Genomic DNA, 22,811 nt, shown 5'->3' with positions numbered 1-22,811 from the left:
CACCCCTACCCCCACCCCACCCCCACCCCCACACAACCAATCATCGAAGAAAAATGAAAATTTAAATAGCTAACCAATCATGGTAGAATAGTAAGTATTTCTTCATCCTCAATCAGAAGTTTCGAGTTTGAGCTTGAATATGAAATCGTCTTTGTTAAGAGGATTCTCGATGATCTAATCAAGCCCTAATCCTAGTGCTAACACCAACAAAACATAACTAATCATTGAAGAGAGTTGAAACACATAATGATGGTAGAGTGGTAAATACTGCTTTATCCTAAACTAAACCTGAATGTGCAATCGTCTTTTTTAGGGAATGATTTACACAATGTAAAACTTTCCTATGAGAATTATGATTAAAAAATCGAAATTTCCTATGCAAATCATGATTTAATCAGACCCCAATGTGGGTATCGAACACGAACGACTAATGACTAAGAAAGCAAAAACTTTCTCTAATATGTATAAAATAGAAAATTTGATTAATAAGACTTCAGAATATTACAACAGTACTGACTAAAGTAGAAACATAACTTCAAACATTTGGTTCAAAGGGCTCTGCAGAAGAGATCTACAACCAACAAAATTGAGTTAAGAGAAGTATAAACCACATTTCTAATGAGGCAAAAAATTCCTAATCTGTTAGTCATTATTTGCCGCGAACCTGCCAAGATTTACGCATCCCCTAGAGCCCTGAACTATATGTCACGAACGACAACCACCATGGAAAGTAAAAACTCGAGTACAACGGAAGAGAAACTAACAAGAGTGAGGAATAGCAAGAGTAACCTCTAAAGTGAGTAGTTTTGCTAGTGGAGAACTTGAAAGTACAACTGAATTAGCTAGTGGGGGCAAAATGAGGCTGGTTAGTCCCATGCACTAGTCACGCCTGCTGTTCCATACGATGCATTATACCCCCCAGATGCATAGCCACTGTTCATATTGGCACCACCACCATAATAGTCGGTAGAACCACCACTAGCACCTCGGTTATAAGAGGAATCTCTTCGAAAGTCACGAGCACCAAAACGAGCTCCACCACGACGATTCTTGCCTCCATAAGTGGATCGAGCAGCAAAGCGAGAGAGCCAAGCAGGTACTTCTTGGTTTGCTTCTTGCATCAGGTCGGATAGTGATCTTGCCAGTGAAGAATTGTTCTCGTTGAAGAAGGCAGTAGCTAAACCTGTTTTTCCTGCTCGTCCAGTTCTTCCAATACGGTGCACATAGTCATCAATGTCATTTGGCAGATCAAAGTTAACAACATGTGCAACATGGGGGATATCGAGACCACGTGCTGCCACATCTGTTGCAACCAAGATTGGTGTGTAACCAGTTTTGAAGGATCTGAGGGCATGCTCTCTCTCCTGCCAAAGATGCACAACAATAGAACATGGGTTAAAAAAAAAAAAAAGTCTTTCGCATAAACGACATGAAGGAATAAGGTAAAAAGAAAGCTGATTTAACTAGTCGAATTTGGCAGAAATCTGCTATAGCAGAAAAGTAATGGACAATTTGATGCTCAATGTCACAATGCCAGTACATAATACCTTCCATAAGGAACCTAAAGGATACCGTCTCATACACAGCATTGCAATATAGAAGCTTAAACTTAATGAACAAAGCTTTCATGATAGCACAAAAGAAATACAGCAGTACTTATCTAACCAAGTCCTTCTACAACTCATTTGTTAATACGATATCCGTAGTCAAACCTGAGCAGATGAAGCAATGCAAAGCAACATCTTACTCTACTTTACAAAAAGCCAATGAGTATTACATTAAAGAAGCATGTGATTGGGGACTGCAAGCATACAACACATATTCCATTTTTATGAGGTAGCTCCAGCCCAAAAGACAATGAAACTTCCATAGAAATTTGCTTACAGCAATTTCGATAACATGCAACATTGTTACAGACAACTAAAAAAATTGAGGCTCCCCAGACGTACCAATGTAAGAAAACTACAACTAAAGCTCTTTCCAACAAAGAGCTGAAATGTAGCATATTTAAGATGGAAAATGGAGATTTCGAAATCAAGCACAACAGGTTACAACATATATATATCAAATGGAAGCACAATGCAGTGCCACCATATGAATGTAATTTTAAGGAAAGAGCAGAAGGGTTTTACCCAAGGAGGAATGGAGTAGGACATAAATTTTCTTTCACTTTCATTTCAAGAGAAATAAAGAGACAAAAGGAGATTGATTATGTGCTCTCTCAATTTTAAAACTGAGAATCAATACTTCAGATTTTTATTTTTACTTCTACGAGGGAAGAAACTTCTTCCATTTGTGGACAAATAAGGTTGCTGAAGAACCAAGGAAAGAGAGGAGAAAGGGAACCTCAATCCCGGCCCCATCCAGTTTCTAGACTATGGTCTTTAAATATTTGGTTTGAAGATTGAAGTGGCGCTATGCACTATCCATCTAATCATCACAAACAATGTAAAAGAAGTTATTTTGAATCTAGAGAAGCAACCTAACATAGTGAAGCTCATGAAAATTGAGATTCCACAGTAAAAAGCTATATTGAAGCATGGGCATAATACATATATTTGACCCTAAACTTGGCTTCAAATTTTAACTTTGACCTCCAACTTTCATAATGCACAAACACACTTTAACTATCCAACTTTTAAATAAATAAATACATGAGTCCTACATGGAACAATACACGTAGGACACCACGTAGGAAAAAAAATGACATGTAGGACATGTGTGTCTATTTGTTCAACTTTATACAAATTTAAGTGTTTATTTGTGCATATCCAAAGTTGAAGGGCATAAATGTAATTTGAAGTCAAGTTAAAGGGCACATTTATGTATTATGCCTTGAAGCAATGTCCTGCTTGTTGACCTCCAAAAGTTTAAATACATACTCCTTTCAAATGCTAATTCATGGATCAACTTGGTAAGACTTCTAATTGAACAATGGGCAGATAATAGTTATTGAAGATAGCCAAATTATGAATCGCAAAATTCAATTCAATATACATAAATGAATATAATATGAGCAAAAAGAGAGGGAAAAAAAAGCTAAACAACTCTAGAAAGATAAAATAGTCATTGTTATAAGCTTCTGTATGATTAGATAAGTCAACCAGAACCCACTAGGAGTCAGCAACCGTACCTGCTGAGTTCTATCACCATGAATAGCAGTAGCAGGGAAACCATTCATACAAAGCCAATGCTCCAGTGCATCAGCTCCCTTCTTAGTCTCCACAAAAACAAGGGTAAGAGCTTGCTGAAAAACAGAGAGAAGCAATGAGTATAAATAGGTTGAGAAGTTTGAAACTGTACGTTTATAAAGAAAAACATACAGTGAAACTTATGGGTATGACAACCATTGTTTTAAAAGGGTAAAGTAAAATTTCTTGTTGGGGTGTTCCACAGATATGAATTTATATGTTTCAACCACCAAAAGTACGGAGAGGAGCCAGGAATTATAATTTAGGGGTTTTTGACACCAATTCTTTTTGCTTTCTGGGTTCTGAGTAGTTTATTTTTACATATTAAATAAAAAATTTTAACGCAAATACAGAACTTGAGCTAAAGTCACTCGGTTCTGGCAAATTCATAACCACTACTGTGGCTCTGTTCCTACCAAAAGTAAAATATTATTAGCAGGATAACACATGGTACACCAGACACACAGCAGTGAAGTAGATAGACAATTAATACAACTATAAGCCTTGGTGCCTCTTCCTTTAATACATAAATTGTTCTACCTCCAGGGGTCAATCTTTAGTACCTGTACTTGTCTATTCTTCATCACAACCATACTTAATTTAGTTATGTGCTACGCTACCTCAAGAACATAAATAACTGAGTAAAATTGAAACAATAGACAGGAGCTACCTTGCCATGAACACCGTTTTCCTTCTGCGCATGAAGAAGATCCATCAAGTGACTTCTCTTGTCAGTCTCTTGAACATATTCAACTCTTTGGACAATCAAATCTGTGCTAGAGCCGACCCTTCCGACGGCCAAAAAGATATAACTGGATAGAAAATCTGAGGCCAGTCTCTGCGTTCAGATTAAAACTTTAAGTGTATTAATTCTGCAACAAACACTACCAAGGCGCTCTTTCCTATGCTTTAATCAAGTAATATACATCCAAAAATTAGAGGAAAATATGAGCTCCTCTCTTATTGTAGAAGAGCAAGCAGCGCGAGAATTTGTAATGATATTGAAAGGTCACCACAATGTTGCTCATCCATGAGGAGGAACCCAAAACAGTTTGTAGTCAGAAGCAACAAATTCCACAGGATAATGGAGTTATTAAATAAATTGATAACAAGGGAAAAAATTGATGGATCAATGAAGAGCCTGTCAATGAAGAAAAATAACCTGAATCTCTTTTGGAAAAGTGGCACTGAAAAGCATGGTCTGTCGCACACCTGGCGGAGGCATGTCCATCTGTTGCACTATTTTCCTTATTTGAGGTTCGAAACCCATGTCAAGCATCCGGTCAGCCTCGTCTAGAGCCAAATACCTTATCATCTGCAACGAGACTCTTGCTCTCTCAAGTAAATCTACCAACCGTCCAGGGGTTGCTACAAGAATATGCACACCTCTCTCTAATTCACGAAGCTGTTCACAGTGTCACAACATAAAATTGGCTGTGAGAAACAAATTACAGCTTTCATGATGAAAGATTTTTTTGTCAGTAAGGGCGAAGTGTCAGACATGATAGCAATGTAGCAACGATGTAAGGAAGATAAAACTTGTACACATTAAAAAATGCAGAGAAGCAATCTCTCTCAAGCCTCACCCACAGATTCTCATACTATTACGAGCCCAAATGAGTGCCTGCAAAGGGGTTGAAAAGTAAAGCTACTACTCTATATTTTTTGGTACCAGAAGGCAGTAACATTAAAGAAAGCTACTATACACATATATATATATTGAGAAGGTGGAAATATACTTCATAGTTATATTAGGAAACAAGGATATAGAATCAGAATCCATTTCACAAATTACTCAAAAAGAACAAAACTGAGGGATAATTCTCTCTATTTGTCTCGCATTCTCTCTCACTAACACTACATACATTTCTTAAATGCACCCACAAACATAGCAAAAACCAGATAACACATATTCACTATCTCCAAAAAGTTTCAATCACAGCCACCATTATATTAACAATATCAATCCGACTGGTATGAAACCTCTTCACGTGCGTCAAATTTCAGTAGAATGAAGGCCAGTTTCACACTTGTATAAGTTTCTTTTTAGACTCGTTACGTCTCTGATTCAAGGTCAGCATTGTTCAAAAGAATTTACTCACTCAAGAAAGAGTCCTTATCCAAAAAAAGAAAAAAGGTCCCTATCCAAAAAAACAACAACAAGAAATAAGGTTATAGAAAACGCAGGCAAGTTCCAGTTTGAAATTGGCCAACAACTTACTCAGAACATGAGTCCCTCTGGTGGCATTAGAAATACAAATATCAGAATCTCAGAATCAATCCAACTGACCTAAAGTTAGTGCTGTTGCCGAAACGTAATGGAAGTGGACAAAATGTACTTCGAAGTAATTGCCCCGGGGACAATTAACTTTTGTTAGAGAATGTAACATAATATACACTCCAGAAAGTGCAGCACCAACAGTAAACTGGAATGCTCTAATATGCTTAGAGGTAAATGTAGCAACCTAAAACAGATGACATATCATAGTATACTTGCTCACTCTAATTTATCATACAGAATATTACAATAGAAGCTAACATTGCATATGAAAGAAAACCCAGTAACTAATAATCCAAATTAAAAAAAAAAAAGGATAGATGCCAGCAAATTATAACAAATTAAGACTGAAGTACCAAGCAAATAAGAGAAAATATGGAACCTGTTGGTTTATAGGAGCACCACCATAGGCAACAACCACCCTGACGCCAGTTTGATATGAGAACTTTTTAGCCTCGTCATGAATCTGCAGATCACAACACAACCTTCAATCCTTCATATAAAAACTCGTTTTGTGAAGCAACCCATATATCAATGTACAGAGAACAAAATCCTTCTTCATATCTTCTTCTCTTATTCAACTATATTGACCAATAACCAGAAAAACTTACTTGGCATGAGAGCTCCCTAGTCGGGGAGAGAATAAGAGCTAGAGGAAATGCCATACGTGGACGAGGAGGTCTAGGAAATTGGCCCCTCATGATCCCACTTATGATGGGGAAGCAGAAAGCAGCAGTTTTTCCAGAACCAGTCTGAGCACAAGCCATCAAATCCCTCCCTGCGAGTGAAATAGGTATAGCATGCCGTTGCACAGGGGTCGGCTTAACATACTTGCACCTCCTTATATTTTCATTGACAGCTTCACCTAAATCAATCTCTGCAAAAGTATTCACAGGAGGGGGCACATTATCCCCGCTTGTTTCCACTGGAATATCCTCATATGCATCAAAATTGATCGCAGAACTTTCTTGTTCAGTAACAGGTTCACTATCATCGTTTGTAAAGGGGTTAACTTCCCGATCCCTCCCACGATCCCAACCACCACTTCTTCCATTCCAACCACCACCACGTCCTCCTCCACCAGCATAACCAGATTGGTATTCATTCCTTTGACCGCTCCAACGACTCCCAACCATATTTGGGACACCATAACCACTATGGTCATTACCTAATGATGCAGCAGCCCCAGCATACGAAGCCTGTGCAGGAGGATCAGTTGAAGGTCTGTTTCGCAAATGTGGTGGAACATATGCTGACTTAGACGGAGCTCCAGCCGGATTCTCGGCTGCAGAAACAGAATCAGCCCACGACATTGACATAGTCAAAATACCCAAAGATCACACACTCTTTACCTTCCCTCAAGTTACCAAAACAAAAAAAAAAAACAAAGAAGATACCCCTAAAACCAAAATTTTCAGCTAATTTTACAAATCCAAGCTACTTAACCTCCCCAAAACAAAAATTCAGATCAAAAGCCAGCAACTTTCGTCATCATCAAATCAAATTCAAATTCCCCAAGTCTCAAATCAGCCTGCAAATTCCACAACCCGGAAAATCAGTCAGCCACTTATCACCCACTTAAATAAACACATATTCTATATAAACAACCTCATATCAAGCATATGCAATCCAACCCAAATGCAAAACACAGAAATGCAACATAAAAACCAAAACTTTGAAATAACAAATCATAACCAAAATGATCACACCCCCACATAAAAACTGAAAACAAAAACACCCATCACATATATACATGTTAAGAACAATCCCCATTTCAGGCAACATACAACAATTCCCATCTCAACAACCAGCAAAAAAAACACCAAAACAGGAAAAAAAGGGAAACCCCATTTCACAAATTGATAACTACACCTAGAAAACACAACCATAATCAACAATACCCACTTCACAAAATTGAGATAAAAACATGAAAAACAAACAAATACCCATTTCAAAAATCAGTTAAAAACAACAAAAAATTCCCAAATTAACACAACCCCATATCAATACTTAAAGCAAATACATATAATGTGAGATAAAAACAATAAATTGACTTGCAAACCTCTAAGTTTGAGAAGCAAAAAAGGTAAGTGTTTCCGATCGGAAGCAGATGAAGAAATGCAAAAAAAAAATATCTTCTTTGATGATGGATTATTTTTTTTCCTTTTTTTTTTATATATACAAAAAAAAAACTAATCTTTATTGCTTCTCCGTAAAGGGTTTGAAATGAAAAAGAAAAAAAAAGGGGAAATAGAAGAACCAGTGGAGAGAATTGAGACTTCTCCGTACGTTATGTATACACAGTTCTTGATTGCGGCTAGCCTAAATTTTTGCCTATTTTTCTTCTTTTTCTTTCAACTATACTATATACTATCCTACCATTAATAATTCTCTTCTTTTTTTTTAATAATCGTGATATTCGAATTAACTTTTGCGTATTAAAAAATAAAGATGTATCAAAAATACCCTTAACCTCAACGCGAATGATTAGCTTCATTCTTAACTCGTGACGGTTTTAAAAATACTTGTATACCGTCGATCTTGTAATACGAATGAAATGCACCTTTAAATTCTCGTCAAGTTTAGGAGTATTCTCAACACTTCTTTTACGGTTTTTCATTAGAGTCGTGTACTTGAGTTTGAGAGTTAAAGACAACTTGTTATGTCATGTGGCAGATCAAGGTGTATCTAAATTTATTTTGGTTATATAGAGGGTGTTTTTAAGGCGCAATAGTTCCACGCGAAACTAATGATATGTGTCGAGTTTAGGGGTGTTTTTAATATTTCTTTCAGCCAAATAGACACTTAAATTCTCGTGAGTGAAACACATCATTACACTAGTAAAGTTAAGAACAAAAATGAACTTAAATACAATGTAGTGTTGTAACATGAATGAAATACATTCCTAAATTTTTGTCGAGTTTAAGGATGTTTTCAACATTTCTCTTTCGACTTTTTATAAAGAGTTACATGCTCCTATAAGAGTTTTAGACAACTTACTATGTCATGTAACAAGTCGAGAATGTATTTAAATTTAGTTAATCAAATATAACAATGTTATTAAACCTGTCCGATAGTTCAAAGATAAAATCAATAATTCGCTTTAAATAAATAAAATTATCTAATACGTATTGTTATATCATATGAAATTAATCACCATGTAAATAAAAAAAAGGGTCTTTTTTCCATTTCTTTGTTTCCATCACCACCACTCACTCTCTCTCCCCTCTCTCTCTCAGTGGAGCTGAGAAAACGATGTCGTAGAATAGGAAAACCAAATCAAACCAACCCCATGTTTCATTTTCCTCTTTGTGTAGATGTGTAAACAAAGATTCTTATGCTGTAATTGTGGTAAAAATCCAATCTTTTTTGCATTTCTGTGATTGTTGTGAAGAAAAGATTCAATCCCAGAAGAGAAAAAATGAGCTTGGATCCAGTTGTGTCTTCTTCTCAAGGGAATCTTGATGAGCAGATTGCTCAGCTTATGCAGTGCAAGCCCTTATCTGAACAAGAGGTGAATTTTCAATTTTTTTTGTGCTGTTTTTTATTTTGTTGGTTTTGTGTTTCCTGATGTATATTGGAAAATTTTTTGATCTGGGGTTGATTATTCTTGATTCATCTTGTGATATGGTGAGCTGATCTGAGAATTTGTGTTGTCTTTTTTCATTTTTTTTGAATCTTGGGTGTTTGCCTTTTGTGTTCCTCAGCCTATGTGAGGTTGATGTCCATTTTTTTTTTGAATCAGATTGTTTTGTTCTTCAGAATTGATATGAGTTGTTTTTAAGTTTTGTCCTATTTCTTGTTTTATGCTTCTTTGTTGTAATTTCCATATCCAAAATGATCAATTTGCTAAATATTAAGTACTATTTTGATATTTTCTTAGCTTGTAAAGTAAAACTTGAAATTCTGTTGATTATGTTCCATACAGATGGTAGATTATAAACAGTTAATTGTATCAAGGCAGCATTTTTCTCCCTGGCAATGCAAAATGAAAACTTTGTACTTGAGCTTAAAAATTTGAACTTTGTGAATGATTGATTAATTTCAGTCTTCTGATAATGGTTTCCGGCACAAGCTATAGTGTTAAACAGTGAATTTTATTTGAGACAGTGTATTTTTGTTAATAAGTAATAAGAGCATACGTATACGTGTTTTTCTTTGTGTTCACAACATCAAATGGAAAACGTGGTCTGATCTCCCTGTTCTTTTACCTTAAAATTTACGACTTGTTTTTGACATACAATGGTTCATTTGATTAGGTTATGTTTTTCTCTTCTGAGTTGTCTTAAATCTCTTTTCTTGGGACAATCCGAGACCCTAATGATTCATGTATTCAGCGGTTAATCATGCCAAAAAAAAGTAATCTATATAGATTTTAGCAGCAATATTTGGCTCTTCTGCTAAACTTGAATTTCAAACTTACTTTTGGGATAGCCCAATGGACATTCTTTGAAATCCAACTTGTTAAGCTTACGTCTTTAGCCACTTATGGCTTTTTGCATCTACTCCTTTCTCAGTATTTCTTTCTTTTAAGGTTTCTTGCTGTATTTGTCATGAAGATGTTACATATATTAGCTTGCAGGTTTTTTTATTCTTATATTATTTTGATGTTACCAGGTAAAAGGATTATGTCAGAAAGCAAAGGAGATATTAATGGATGAAAGCAACGTGCAGGTAAGATAATTTAATGTCTGCCTTTTCTCTTTTTATTTATGCTGTTTATCCCCCTTCTTGGCAAGGGAGGAAGGAGGTAAGCCTTGGTCTGGACTTAAAATTCTTCTTTTTGTTCCTGACTTTAGGCTTCCTTCACTGGACTATGTTTGTTAATCTCTTTGTGTTCAAGTTTCAAACTGTAAGAAATGTGGTCTTGATCTGTCTCTGCACGATGCCGGTGGAGCATTCATATGCTTATTTTCTTGGATATTTGTGTTTTCTTTATTTTAAAAATGTGCTTTTTTTGTTTGACATTATTGAACTGAAAGTTATTAACTGGTGGTTTGATGTTAGATAGTTTCTTTATAAATATAGGCGGTCTAGTATTCTATAAAATTTTGTTATCTCTCCTCTAGATTGCTGAAGCTTTAGTCCACAAGCATGTAACCAAGGCTTCTGCATACCTTAATATACATAAAACAATAGCTGATGTGGTTAACATGAAACTATCTGATACAGGATGGTATTGATTCATTGACGGAACATAAAAAAATAAATTGTTTTCTTATCAGCTTAATAGATGATATAGATCTCTTAGAAAGATTTAAATGTGCATGAATATATGATTGTAGGACTGAATTGTTTCAACTTTCCCTGTTGCAGCCTGTGAAAAGCCCTGTGACTATATGTGGTGATATTCACGGCCAATTCCATGATCTTGCTGAGCTTTTTCGTATTGGTGGGAAGGTACATTTGCCTCTTTCTAGATCTTGTTTCTCTTTATGGGATTAGCCAGTTCATGCTTGTGTTAGAAGAATTGTCTTCTTATTTTTTTTTCCTTGCTTGGTAGCAATAAACATTTGGAAATATGTTAAGTCATTTGGTAACTATGGACATATGTAAACACGTTCGTCATTTGGTTGGGAAAAACTTCTCTCTCCTGTGGGAGGAAGGTGAAGTTGTTCTCGATAGATTTGTAGAGTGACCAACACGGGTGCATATGTCGTTATCTAACTATTGAATTATAGGCTTGTTCGGTAGTCAAATCACTTCCTTTCTTGGTAGCAGTGAACATTTGATACCATGTCAGTCATTTGGTTGGAAAGAACTCTCTATCAACATCTTTCTCCATCTGAGGATAGGTCTTTGATATAGCTCCTTCACATAAGTCGGGCTAAATGAAACCATATGCAAGGGAAAAGTTTTATGAGATGGTTTATCATTTTCTTAACAAGCCCTATACCTATCCTCCTATGGCAAATGAGCTATATAGTGCTAGTTTCAAAGAGCAAAAAACAATCTGTTTTTTACATGCTGTTGTGTTGAATTTTTGGTAATTTCTCTCTTTATTTTAGATAAAATTGTAATCTTGTACTTTAATGAAGGGGACGGTAGTCAAATTTCTTTTCCTAACTTGCCCTTTTTTTGTTTTACTTGCAGTGTCCTGACACTAACTATCTATTTATGGGAGATTATGTAGATCGTGGATACTATTCTGTGGAAACAGTAACGGTGAGGTTCTTTTTTGTATTATACCTCCAAAAGGATTTATGTTATGTTATTTTTTTGGATAAGGTAGGAGGATTTCATTGTGCACCGGTGATAACTCAGTTGTTTATTTGCAAGATGTGTCATGCTTGCTTATCACCTTCTGCAAACCCCTGAGACTACTCTTCCCTATTTATCGTATTTACCTTTTTTGGGAGGGAGTTATTTCTATGGGGTGGCCTTTAAGACTTGGAAACGCATTCTGTGCTTCCACTATAATCTGAAAAGTGCGAAGCTTTCGTTGTTGTACTATAATGAAACTGGTATATGTCATGCGGTTTTGATTGTCAATTCTCTTGGATGAGTAGTTTATATGGGGTCTTGGAATATGGCATTATAAAATGCACACAATTGCAGATATTAAGAAAAGCTCTTTAATGCTTTAGTAGTTGCTAACTTCAATTGGCTCAATATCATCTGAACGATGGCGTCATTTGATTGTTAATTTGTTTGCAGCTTTTGGTAGCTCTCAAAGTGCGGTATCCTCAACGGATTACAATTTTGAGGGGAAACCATGAGAGTCGTCAGGTATATATGATTATGTTAAGATTTTATTATTTACATCTTGCATCAAATGGATGCCTTTTCTCAGTGAGTTGCATAGTATTTGTTCATTATGCTTTTATTATGGATACTGTTTCGGTTCAGGTTTATATTTTGAGATCTGATTTTCTGTTTGTATCTTGCAGATTACTCAGGTTTATGGGTTTTATGATGAATGTTTACGAAAGTGAGTCTCATATTATACATTTTGTGGGTTGTTGTCTCATTTTTTTTGTGGGGTGGTGTTACTGCGTTACGATATATCTGTTCAATTATCTTATTTTCTTTATCACCAGTATTTTACCATTTGACTTGATGTCTGTCTAAATTCTTTACCTTTACCTTCTTATAGAAGTTTATGGACACAGTATTTACGGATAGAGTCATTTACACATGTACAGATAGAAGACATGATTGCCTGCGTGTTTTAGTGTATTAACTTTTAAGATGTATTTGGAATGCGGTTTAGCTATGTAGGTTGTCATTCAGGAACTGTTTAGCGATTTGCTTGAAATATTAGTAAAATTTCAAGGAAATGGGACAGATGGGTCAAATATCTTGTGAGAATAAAATCAGTTAAAAGTAGGAGCAGCTTTACTAGTTAGAATTCTTGGAGAGAGGAGATTTCCTGTTCAAAAGGTACGTAATTTGGGACAACAGGAACTGATGAAAGCGAAGTGTGTTCAGCAAATTTGGGAAGGATTGCTTGTAGCTAGCGTGCTAGATCAACATCCATTACTTGAATAAAATTACAATTATGCTACGCACCCAAGAGTTAAGTTGCTCAGACTCTTCAAAAATGTTACCATACCTGTGTCGGATCCTTCAAAAATGCACTGTTTTTGGAGGATCCAACACGTACCCATCGATATTTTTGAAGAGTTCGAGCAACATAGCCCAAGAGTGTGGCCTAGTGGTCAATGATGTGGGTTCAGAATCATGAGGTCAGGTTCAAATCCCAGCAGAGGCAAAACACTTGTCAATTTCTTCCCATCTATCCAAGCTTTGGTGCACAGAATTACTATGGAATTAGTCGAGGTGTGCAGGCTGGCCTGGGCACCACGATATTTAAAAAAAATAAAAAAAAATTACTATGTCGATTTTGACAGTATCTTCATGCAATCCTTTATAGTATGTTGAAAAAGCATGCATTTAATCTGGTGTCTCTCTAAATTCCTTAAATCTACCTTAAACTTTTTTTTAATGCTGAAAGTATGAGTTAGAATCTTTTAACAGTCTTGTCTCTTTTCATTAACTTAGGTCAGACAGTCCTGTAATATTCCTCATTTCTTCTGACGTGATTGTAAGTTTCATCTGAATTTGAGTATTATACCTGCAAATGTGTGCTGATTGACTGGATTTACACTTCACAGATATGGTAATGCCAATGTGTGGAAGACTTTCACAGATCTGTTTGACTACTTTCCTCTCACAGCTTTGGTTAGTATGCTTTTCTCAGTTTAGCTATGTTCTGGGTGCCATGCACGAGTATTATTTATTTGTTTTACATTACATGCATGTCTCTTCATGGTTCTTTCATTTTAGAAAAAGAATTTTGCTGCTGATACTGCTTAAATCTTGCGATACAGAAATTCAAAGACCTTTTAATATTGTTTAGGTTGTAAAACCGATAAGCGCTGCTGCTGACATGCCAAACATCATCATCACTGTTACTGCAATATTTGCTTGTTATTTCAAAATGAAGTTCGGTTTTCTTTCTGTATAATTTCAGGAGGGAAAATATGCCTCCTGTGCATTTCTTGTTTATGCTTTCAAACTTTAAATTCTTTTTTCACTTGAAATTTGTATGATGGTTTTCTTGGGATCTTTTTAGGTTGAATCCGAAATTTTTTGCCTCCATGGTGGTTTGTCTCCATCTATTGAAACTCTTGATAATATTCGTAATTTTGACCGCGTCCAAGAAGTTCCACATGAGGGGGCTATGTGTGATCTTTTGTGGTCTGATCCTGATGATCGTTGCGGGTGGGGTATTTCACCCAGAGGTGCTGGATATACATTTGGCCAAGTAACGTGCCTACTCCTTATCACCTCATCTTTAACCCTGTATTATGTAGTAGTTCGTCTGAGCTTGATATCATGTTATTTGCATTGCAACAGGATATATCTGAGCAGTTTAATCACACCAACGGCTTAAAACTAATTGCGAGAGCACACCAGCTGGTTATGGAGGGATTCAATTGGGCCCATGTAATCGGTTCTATCTATCTGTATATACTTTATGTGCAAGTTTGATACAAGAGAGATTGATTTAAACAATTTCTTGTTGCAGGATCAAAAAGTGGTTACCATATTTAGTGCCCCTAATTATTGCTACCGCTGTGGGAATATGGCGTCCATCTTGGAAGTTGACGATTGCAATGGCCATACATTCATTCAGGTTTATCTCCCTCTAGCCCGTCCCTTACACCCCACACATAACAATCACCTATGTTGCTCGGAGCCTCGGACTCTTCAAAAATGCTACTAGGTATGCGTTGGATCCTTCAAAAGTAGTGTATTTTTGGTGGATCCGACAACATCTTGGAGAGTCCGAGCAACATATACAACAACTATGGGCTATGCCTGTCTCGGGGTTGGCTATATGAATCCCGCATTGTCATTTAAGCTCATTTCATATCATCATCATATTAACTAAAATAAGAATGGATCTTTTTTCGACCATTAGGTCCTATCTTTAGCTAAGTCTACCTCGATAACCCAAACCTCCTATTACAAACTGCTGTCTTTCAAAATCACAGGCAACCACTATAAGTCAATTCCAAGCAAGTAGGGGAATCGACTATATGAATCATCATTGTCCATATTGCTCTAAGTTTATTTCGATCCAATATTATATAAAATTAAAACCAGAATAAAAAGTAGTATACGTTTTTCATATTTGTTGTTGGTGTATAAATCTGTCAACACTAATTTGCCTAATTTTTTTAGTCCAAAAGCCTACTGAATGTACTAACATGACAAAAACTTAATTCTAATAATTAGTATTGCCTATATAGATCTTCTTCAGTTGCGCCCTATATTTCGTATGAACTGCAAGTTCTTGCTAATAACAATTCACGATGTTTGAAATAACCCTTTTTTCCCTTATTCTTTCTGTTTTGCAGTTTGAACCAGCTCCTAGGCGAGGAGAGCCAGATGTAACGCGAAGAACACCAGATTACTTCTTATGATCAAAGCTGCACAAACTTGGTGATTTTATCGCATCAGTTCTCGATAAACTGGTCTATATGCTATGACCATCTGTGAAATCCTATAGTTATTACAGATTGCGACATTGCAAGTTGCACAAAGCATGTAAATCGTGCAGGTGATTCATTCTTCCTTACATACAGTTCTCCTGAAACTTAACGAAAATGCAGCAAAGAGACTGCGAAAACTGGTGAAGGAGTCACTATGCATGTATCATTTCCTACAAACAATGATTTAACCTTTTTCTCTTTTCCTTCTTATAGTAATTTTTTTGTTACCATCATTTCGTTCCCCGATTAATTTGTCACCCTGTAGAAGGACGATAACTCTCGTGTGAAACTCTGTAGAGACAAGACATTATTTTGTACCTTGTAATGGGGTTCTTTCTTGAGTAATTTATAATCTTTCACCTTGCTCAGTTTGCAATCTTTTTGATTCTGCTTGAGTGGTTGATATTTTGAACTCATACTTGCTAGTTTTCTTAATCATCACATTAGGGTTTGTTGCCCACAATTACGCCTCAGTTCTGAACAAGTCAGGGTCGACTATATAATTGCAATTTGCACATGGTATGCTTTGAAGTTCACAAGCTTAGCCTAGAGTTGATCGAACGATTCTCGAGGTCTAATAGAATGATATTTTTTTTACATTATACAATTTTCTTGTATTTTGTCTATTGAATGGCTAAACTAGGCAAAGATAAAGCTCTAGCATATGAAACAGGTAAAGTGACCAACTTTTTAGCTCTTCCAACATAAGCTCTCTTTGTCAAGTTATCATAATCATTCTCCTCTATTGCATCCAATATCTTCCTGTACAAAATTAAGGATGACCATACCTACAAAATCACAACATATACAAAAAAAAAACTTATCATTATCTTGTAACAAGTAGTCAATCCAAGATTTGAAGTTTACGAGTTCCTACAGTACTAATAACTATGTTTTGTTTTTCCCCTCTTTAGTGAGTCTCATGTGTGAGTTTGTGGATCTTGGTCTCATACACTTTAACACCTACATGTTAAAGTTGTTCAAACTCTAAAAATGTTGCATGTCATACTTTTGGAGGATCCGACATGCAATTATTGACATTTTTGTAGAGTCTGAACAATAGAGACGCGGACTTTTGTTTAATCTTGAGTTGTACTTACCGGCCAACGACTAGCTTTGTTAAGATGTGAAGCACCCTCCTCAGCAAGATTGAAGTAAAATCTTGCCCTTCTTATCTGCTCCTTCATGAACTCTCTCCATTGATCTGTCACTTTCATCGCGAACACGTCCTCGTCGCGTATTCCAAACTGTGCTAGTTCATCTTGTGGCAGATATACTCTTCCTCTCAATGCACTAGAAACACATCAATAGCAAAATAGTTAGATAGTTGTGACACTCGTGACGGAGGACTGACATACTTCTAAACTGACAAGCTTCTATAGAAGGAACACACAGGAGTAAAAGAGTTTAAGTTCACATGGTACACACGCTCAAGGGACAAATCCGTGAGGTTTGTTGGACCAAAACGAACAATACATGTCATGGGCTCGAATTGTGTGACAATAATACAATAACTTACTCTTCTCCAACATCTCTTAGAATGTTAGTAAGTTGATTCCCTATGCCCAAATGAAGTGCTGCATTATATACAGTTTGAGCTGAAACACAACTTTCTGGTGCAATTCCCATTATTGGCACACTCATTAGGCCAACTGTTCCAGCCACACAGTAACAGTACATATACAGCTCTTGGAAATTCGCGTATCGGCTTTTCCTTGTGTCCATTCTCATCCCATCTATCATGTCCTTGAACGGCTGCTCATCATAAACGCGAAAAATTCATCTCAACATACTATAGAAGGTTAGTTTTTTTCGACAAAGAGATGTCGAAGATTTTGTTACCTTGATGTCTAAAGGAAACTTGCAAATGGTATCAGTTAAAGCAGCATCAAGCATGTCATAAGGTTTGTTGTTGAAAATGTCTTCTAATCTTTGTTCCCATCTATCAAGAACTGAGTTGTTCATGTAATCTGCATTAGGACCATCAACTAGTTCATCTGTCCTTCTGCACCATACTGAAAGACAACAAAAAAAAGAAGACAATTTTCAATTGCTTCTGTTGGACGATACTCTTAACATGGTCTGATATTGTCTGTTATGAGTCAAACTGGAACGGTTTTCCCCAAAAGGTGTCATATCATTAAGAATATCACTACGCCTTATATGTAGCTTTTTTTTCTTATGTTGCGTGATACCTTAGTTTTAACATGGTGTGATATTGTCTGCTATGAGCCAAACTCGCAAAGTTTTTCCCAGAAGGCATTATACAATTAAGAATATCACTACACCTTATATTAGCTTTTTCTATTATATTGAAAATTACTCTTAACATGGTGTGATATTGTCTGTTATGAGCCAAACTCGCAAAGTTTTCTCGAAAGGTCTTATACTATTAAGAATATCACTATACCACACATGTAGCTTTTTCTCTTATGTTGGGCTATACTTTAAACATGATGTGATATTGTCTGTTATGAGTCAAATTGACACGGTTTTCCCCAAAAGGTGTTATACCATTAAGATTATTACTACACCTTAGATGTAGCTTTTTCTCTTATATTGGGCGATACTCATAACATGATATGATATTGTATATCACAAGTCAAACTGACACGGTTTTCTCCAAAAGGCACTATACTATTAAGAATATCACTACACCTTATATTAGCTTTTTCTATTATATTGAAAATACTCTTAACATGGTGTGATATTGTCTGTTATGAGCCAAACTCGCAACGTTTTCTCGAAAGGTCTTATACTATTAAGAATATCACTACACCACATATGTAGTTTTTTCTCTCGGCCGATACTCATAACATGGTGTGATATAGTCTGTTATGAGTCAAACTGGCGTAGTTTTTCCCAAAAGGCGTCAATATCATTAAGAATATCACTACACCTTATATGTAGCTTTTTCTTATGTGGTGTGATAGTCTTAGTCTTAACATGATGTGATATTGCGTGCTATGAGCTAAACTTGCAAAGTTTTTCCGAAAAGGCGTCGTACCATTAAAAATATCACTCTATCATCTCGATACTCATCTCGCGGAATTATCGACTCTGATACTAGTTAAGGCCTAGTATAATAATTTGAAAAATTTGAGATCATTAAATCACTATAGCTTACCATAGATAGCCCATATTGCCTTTTGTCTCTCTTCAGTCATTAGCTTAGTCCCTACAACATGATCAAATTGAACATCAAGTTATATTTACTTAGACTCTCCAAAAATGTTATCACACCCATATCGATTCCTCCAAAAATGCACTGCTTTTGGAGGATCGTTCACACACAATCCGTCAACATTTTTGAATAGCCCGATCAACACAACTTTTGATTGAAAAGCTTAAAAAAGATGGTTTATATATCCATCAAAATAAAAACTTCATACTAGCTATATTAGCAAAAACTCAAGTCATAAATTGTACAATAACAACATATACATTGAAATTCCACGAGTAGGGTATGAAGAGGGTAGAGTGTACGTAGACGTTACCCTTACCTCGTGGAGGTAGAGAGGTTGAAATGACCCTCGGCTCAAATGCAACAAATCAAAGTAGTTATAAAAAGGAAAAACGAAAATGAAGAAAGCACAACAATAACAAGGAAAGCAACACAAAGCATTTACAACAACAACAAAATAGTATGATAATCGAGACACAATAAACAACAGAAAAGCCAGTAAAAATGTACATGACATAGATTTCTATACTATATGTAACATGTCAATCTTGAAAAAAGAAAAAAAGTGATCATCAAGAAAATGTACCTAAGTAGAAAGTCTTAGCATATTCTTCACAAATTTTCCTGCATAATTCATAAGCTTCATCAAGAAACATAGGATCAAATCTTGGATTCTTACAACACAAATTTTCATTTGTAACATTTGTTTGTTTCCAAACAACTTCGCGAACGCGACGATGAGTATGAGCAATTCCTTGTACTGATAATAATTCATGAATTGATTGTTCACTCTTCTTAGGAGAAACTGTAAGAACTTGATCAACTCTTATTAGTAATTTTGTTTTGCATTTTTTAGATGAAAATATTTCATTTCTTGCATTAAGCCAAGAATTTGATGAATAAGAAAGTGTTGCTGGACACATTTTTACAAATTATAACAACAAAAAAAGATGTGAAAAATTAGTGTTTTGGAGATATATATAGTATACTATATATATACACAAGGAACTAACAAAAAATTTCTCTCCATTATTAAGATATATTATAATATACTATACTATACTCCATCTGTTCCGAAATAAGTGTAGTTTTTTTGCTCTATATTCTATCTGTTTCAAAATAAAGATAAATGCCGTTTTAGAAATTTCAAGATGATAATTAGTACTCGCTTTATTTAAGTTTGTTTGTTTTATTTTTTCACTTTTAGTCTATTTGAAAAAAAAATGTATGTTTTCTTTTTGACAATTATTTAATTTTGGCTTTTTACACCGACATATTTAAGATTAAAAAAAGGTATTATGGTATATTCTATGTATTTTTAATTTAAGACTACAAGATTCAAGAATCTTCTTTTACTTTCTTAAACTTTGATCCGTGACAAGTCATCAAAATCAGATAAATAAATTGAAATGGAAGCAGTAATTCTTTTCGACTGTGCTCTTATTATTCGATTCAATTTATATATACCGATCATCAGTAGCGTATGAAGAATATAATATGTTATCAGAAGTAACTTGTTTTATTTTTTAGATTAATAGTCCAAATTTATATAAACAGTTTTGTAGTTATCTTTTAAGTGACTTAACATAACATAAAAATTAATTTGCATTGACAATATATATTACGTAAAACTCTTTACAACTTTATTTTAAGTATATGCTTGAGATTTGCTATATGAGAAATCTTGAAGCAATTATAATTTCCCTTTTTTGTGTAATTTATAAGTTTTGAGATCCCATCGTTGAATACGTCACTAATACTTGTATCAAAATAAGTGATTTATATCACCTTTTTAAACGCGAAATATTCTGTATATCGAAATATGCATAAATTGAACTTAAAAAAAAAGAAAATGCTCTTTTAGACCATGATTATTGTTCTTTTTGTCTCTTAGTCTACTTATTAATCATGTCATTTTCTTATGTGAAGTATCCTATATAGGGACATGCCACTAATTACCTGACAAATTACACGGAGGTAAGAGTCAGAATGTGAAGTTTATGAATTAAGATTTTACTTCGTTTAAGTTATTTGAGTCTGAAGTAATAATTTATAAATATTCGATGATTTTTTTGAGATGAATATAATGAATTTGGAGTAAAATTAACAGATTCGTCCAAACCTGTAACTTCTGTATTCAAAAATTCGAGTTCAAAACGTCTAATTAAAAGTGAAGAAATTCTATTCAACCCGAACCGAACATACACTTTAAAAGCCTGCAGTTAAAATTATATTATTTCTCATAGTTCTAAGTTAGATATACATAGAATTGTTGGTATTAGAGTTACAATGCTTATTCCCAAAGATGCTATTTTGTCCTTTTATTTATATAACAAAATATTAAAAAATAATTATTGGAAGAATCGTCCCTCATGCAAAATTTAGAATTAATAATTTAAGGATCTTGTCAACATTTGATACCTCTAAAATGAAATTTTTAGATTTTGTTTTCTTTTAATATAAAATTAATGAGCAACTAAAAATAATAGAGTTTAGTTTTTTATGAATAACAATAATACATATACATCGAGATCATGTATTTAAATTTCGTGCAATATATAAAATGTTTTGTTTGTTTTCGATGTTCGGTACTCACGTATTAGAGCTCGATTTATTCAGATTCGTATCGCGTAGGACTTTATTAGAAGAAAGTGCTCCATATCAAAGATTTTTCATATTTAGAACTCGAATTTGAAACCCACTGAGATGGTTCAACCTTGATATGATAACATGAAAATTGGTTAAAAAGAATAATTATTTTTCTATTAATTTAATGAATATTATAATTATTAATATTCACAAAATGTTAAAATCAATTTTGTTGGAATAATCGTCTACCTCATGCAAAAAGTAGAATTAAGGATCTTGTCTACATTTGATACCTCTAAAATGAAGCTTTTAAATTTTGTTTTTTTTCTGCAAATTTATGGGGAAAAAAACAATTTAGTATTATTTTTTGTATTAATCAGAAGAGTATATAGTATATACATTGGAATAATGCTAGTTGTCAACATCAATATATTGTAATTCGTTGAGAGAGGCGGATTCATGATTTTGAAGTTTATGAATTTTATTGTGAATTCAGGTTAATGTTATATAATAATAATAACTTAATTGTTATTTACTAATATTTATAGATATTTAATTAGTGAAGTTTTTAATATATATGAATAAAAATTATTAATTCACACGAATTCGTAATTAAAACTGTAGATTCACCTTGAGATGATCAATCAGTTAAATTTTAGATGAGTTTAAACTTTATGCACGATAAATATATATTTTTTTAAAAAAATTATAATATATATCATCAGATAGAATTGACGTGTAATAAATATTTTAATAAGATAACGTATATAACTCAAGGAGATTGGAAAATGATGCATATTAATTGACCAATAAATGATGATTTGGAAATACTCTATATTTGCAAAAAATTAAAATTCGAGGTTGTTCATATTAGGGTATAGTTAAGCTCGTGATTAATAATCTTTACTAGATGGATAATTGATCGACAGATAACTCTAGTCTGCTCGAGCAATAATTAAACGATGTGTTTATGATCTTGTATGACAACCACTATACAAAGTGATCGCTCTTCTATCACAAATAAAATATTATTTGTCGTAAAAACATGCTATGATTTCAAATGTCCTAATGTAATAGTGATTAGTTTTACGAGCTCTAAGCTTGATCTTACCTATTATTAGAAAATCAGATACTATGTAAGTTTTAACCACCCAACTTAACCTACCCTACCACCTAGACGACCGTCTTACGAACCCCCCCCCCCCCCTTCACACTATGATTTCAAATGTTCTCATGCAATACTAATGAGTTTCACGTGCTCTAAGCCTGATCTTACGCACGAATAAAAGATCCAATACGATGTAAGTTTTGACACTACAACAAAAATGACCATTAGCGGCACTTAATTCTTAATTGCCGCTAAATATGTATTTTTAGCGGTCATTGTCACTCTTTGTGTATGTCCCTAAAGTCTTTAGCGACATTGGTTCTAATGACACTTAACTAATGCCGGTAAAGACTTTAGTACTCTTTATTAGTGTTAATATTTAATGCCGCTAAAAGTTATTTTTGTTATAGTGTGACCACCCAACTTACCCTATCCTACCACCTATAGACGACCGAAA

The 22,811-nt window shown here is 34.6% G+C and overlaps 3 protein-coding genes across 5 annotated transcripts; 1 reads left to right on the top strand and 2 right to left on the bottom strand.

Annotated features, from left to right (window-relative positions):
- Positions 1-459: 459 nt before the first annotated feature.
- On the bottom strand, positions 460-7,840 carry LOC107006456 (DEAD-box ATP-dependent RNA helicase 37-like). 3 transcript variants are annotated; one of them, XM_015205006.2, is made up of 7 exons: positions 7,759-7,840; positions 6,081-7,000; positions 5,852-5,935; positions 4,354-4,596; positions 3,862-4,029; positions 3,134-3,247; positions 460-1,364 (listed from the first exon to the last, which is right to left on the bottom strand). In XM_015205006.2, exons 2-7 carry the CDS (start codon positions 6,786-6,788, stop codon positions 867-869), a joined length of 1,815 nt encoding a protein of 604 aa, XP_015060492.1. In that variant the 5' UTR covers positions 6,789-7,000; positions 7,759-7,840; the 3' UTR covers positions 460-866. The 3 variants fall into 3 exon arrangements, with proteins under 3 accessions (XP_015060492.1, XP_015060499.1, XP_027768344.1); XM_015205013.2 differs by having other exon boundaries at positions 7,532-7,804; XM_027912543.1 differs by having other exon boundaries at positions 7,730-7,787.
- A 797-nt stretch (positions 7,841-8,637) lies between these two features.
- Positions 8,638-15,849, top strand: LOC107007929 (serine/threonine-protein phosphatase PP2A catalytic subunit). Its single transcript, XM_015206785.2, has 11 exons — positions 8,638-8,983; positions 10,087-10,143; positions 10,786-10,869; positions 11,563-11,634; positions 12,127-12,198; positions 12,360-12,400; positions 13,587-13,653; positions 14,048-14,239; positions 14,332-14,421; positions 14,504-14,611; positions 15,339-15,849. Exons 1-11 carry the CDS (start codon positions 8,891-8,893, stop codon positions 15,402-15,404), a joined length of 942 nt encoding a protein of 313 aa, XP_015062271.1. The 5' UTR covers positions 8,638-8,890; the 3' UTR covers positions 15,405-15,849.
- Positions 15,850-16,096: 247 nt separating this feature from the next.
- On the bottom strand, positions 16,097-19,580 carry LOC107016405 (phytoene synthase 2, chloroplastic-like). Its single transcript, XM_015216884.1, has 6 exons — positions 19,244-19,580; positions 18,601-18,651; positions 17,316-17,488; positions 16,993-17,228; positions 16,574-16,766; positions 16,097-16,261 (listed from the first exon to the last, which is right to left on the bottom strand). The coding sequence occupies exons 1-6, from the start codon at positions 19,578-19,580 to the stop codon at positions 16,097-16,099; spliced, it is 1,155 nt and encodes a 384-aa protein (XP_015072370.1).
- Positions 19,581-22,811: the final 3,231 nt, after the last annotated feature.

This window comes from Solanum pennellii, chromosome 1 (genome assembly GCF_001406875.1).
Source record: "Solanum pennellii chromosome 1, SPENNV200".
Classification (NCBI taxonomy): Eukaryota; Viridiplantae; Streptophyta; class Magnoliopsida; order Solanales; family Solanaceae; genus Solanum; species Solanum pennellii.
The sequence above is the reverse complement of the archived record's forward strand: the minus strand, read 5'-3'. Positions and strand labels throughout refer to the sequence as shown.

Coding starts and splice junctions, on each gene's coding strand:
- LOC107006456 (XM_015205006.2), bottom strand. CDS start 6,788: ATGTCAATGTCGTGGGCTGATTCTGTTTCTGCAGCCGAGAATCCGGCT. Junction 5,936..6,080: donor CTAGGGAGCTCTCATGCCAA/GTAAGTTTTTCT, acceptor TGTGATCTGCAG/ATTCATGACGAGGCTAAAAA. Junction 4,597..5,851: donor GTGCTCCTATAAACCAACAG/GTTCCATATTTT, acceptor CACTGTGAACAG/CTTCGTGAATTAGAGAGAGG.
- LOC107007929 (XM_015206785.2), top strand. CDS start 8,891: ATGAGCTTGGATCCAGTTGTGTCTTCTTCTCAAGGGAATCTTGATGAG. Junction 11,635..12,126: donor ATTCTGTGGAAACAGTAACG/GTGAGGTTCTTT, acceptor ATTTGTTTGCAG/CTTTTGGTAGCTCTCAAAGT. Junction 12,401..13,586: donor TATGATGAATGTTTACGAAA/GTGAGTCTCATA, acceptor TACACTTCACAG/ATATGGTAATGCCAATGTGT.
- LOC107016405 (XM_015216884.1), bottom strand. CDS start 19,580: ATGTGTCCAGCAACACTTTCTTATTCATCAAATTCTTGGCTTAATGCA. Junction 18,652..19,243: donor TGCTAAGACTTTCTACTTAG/GTACATTTTCTT, acceptor ATCATGTTGTAG/GGACTAAGCTAATGACTGAA. Junction 17,229..17,315: donor AGTTTCCTTTAGACATCAAG/GTAACAAAATCT, acceptor TATGATGAGCAG/CCGTTCAAGGACATGATAGA.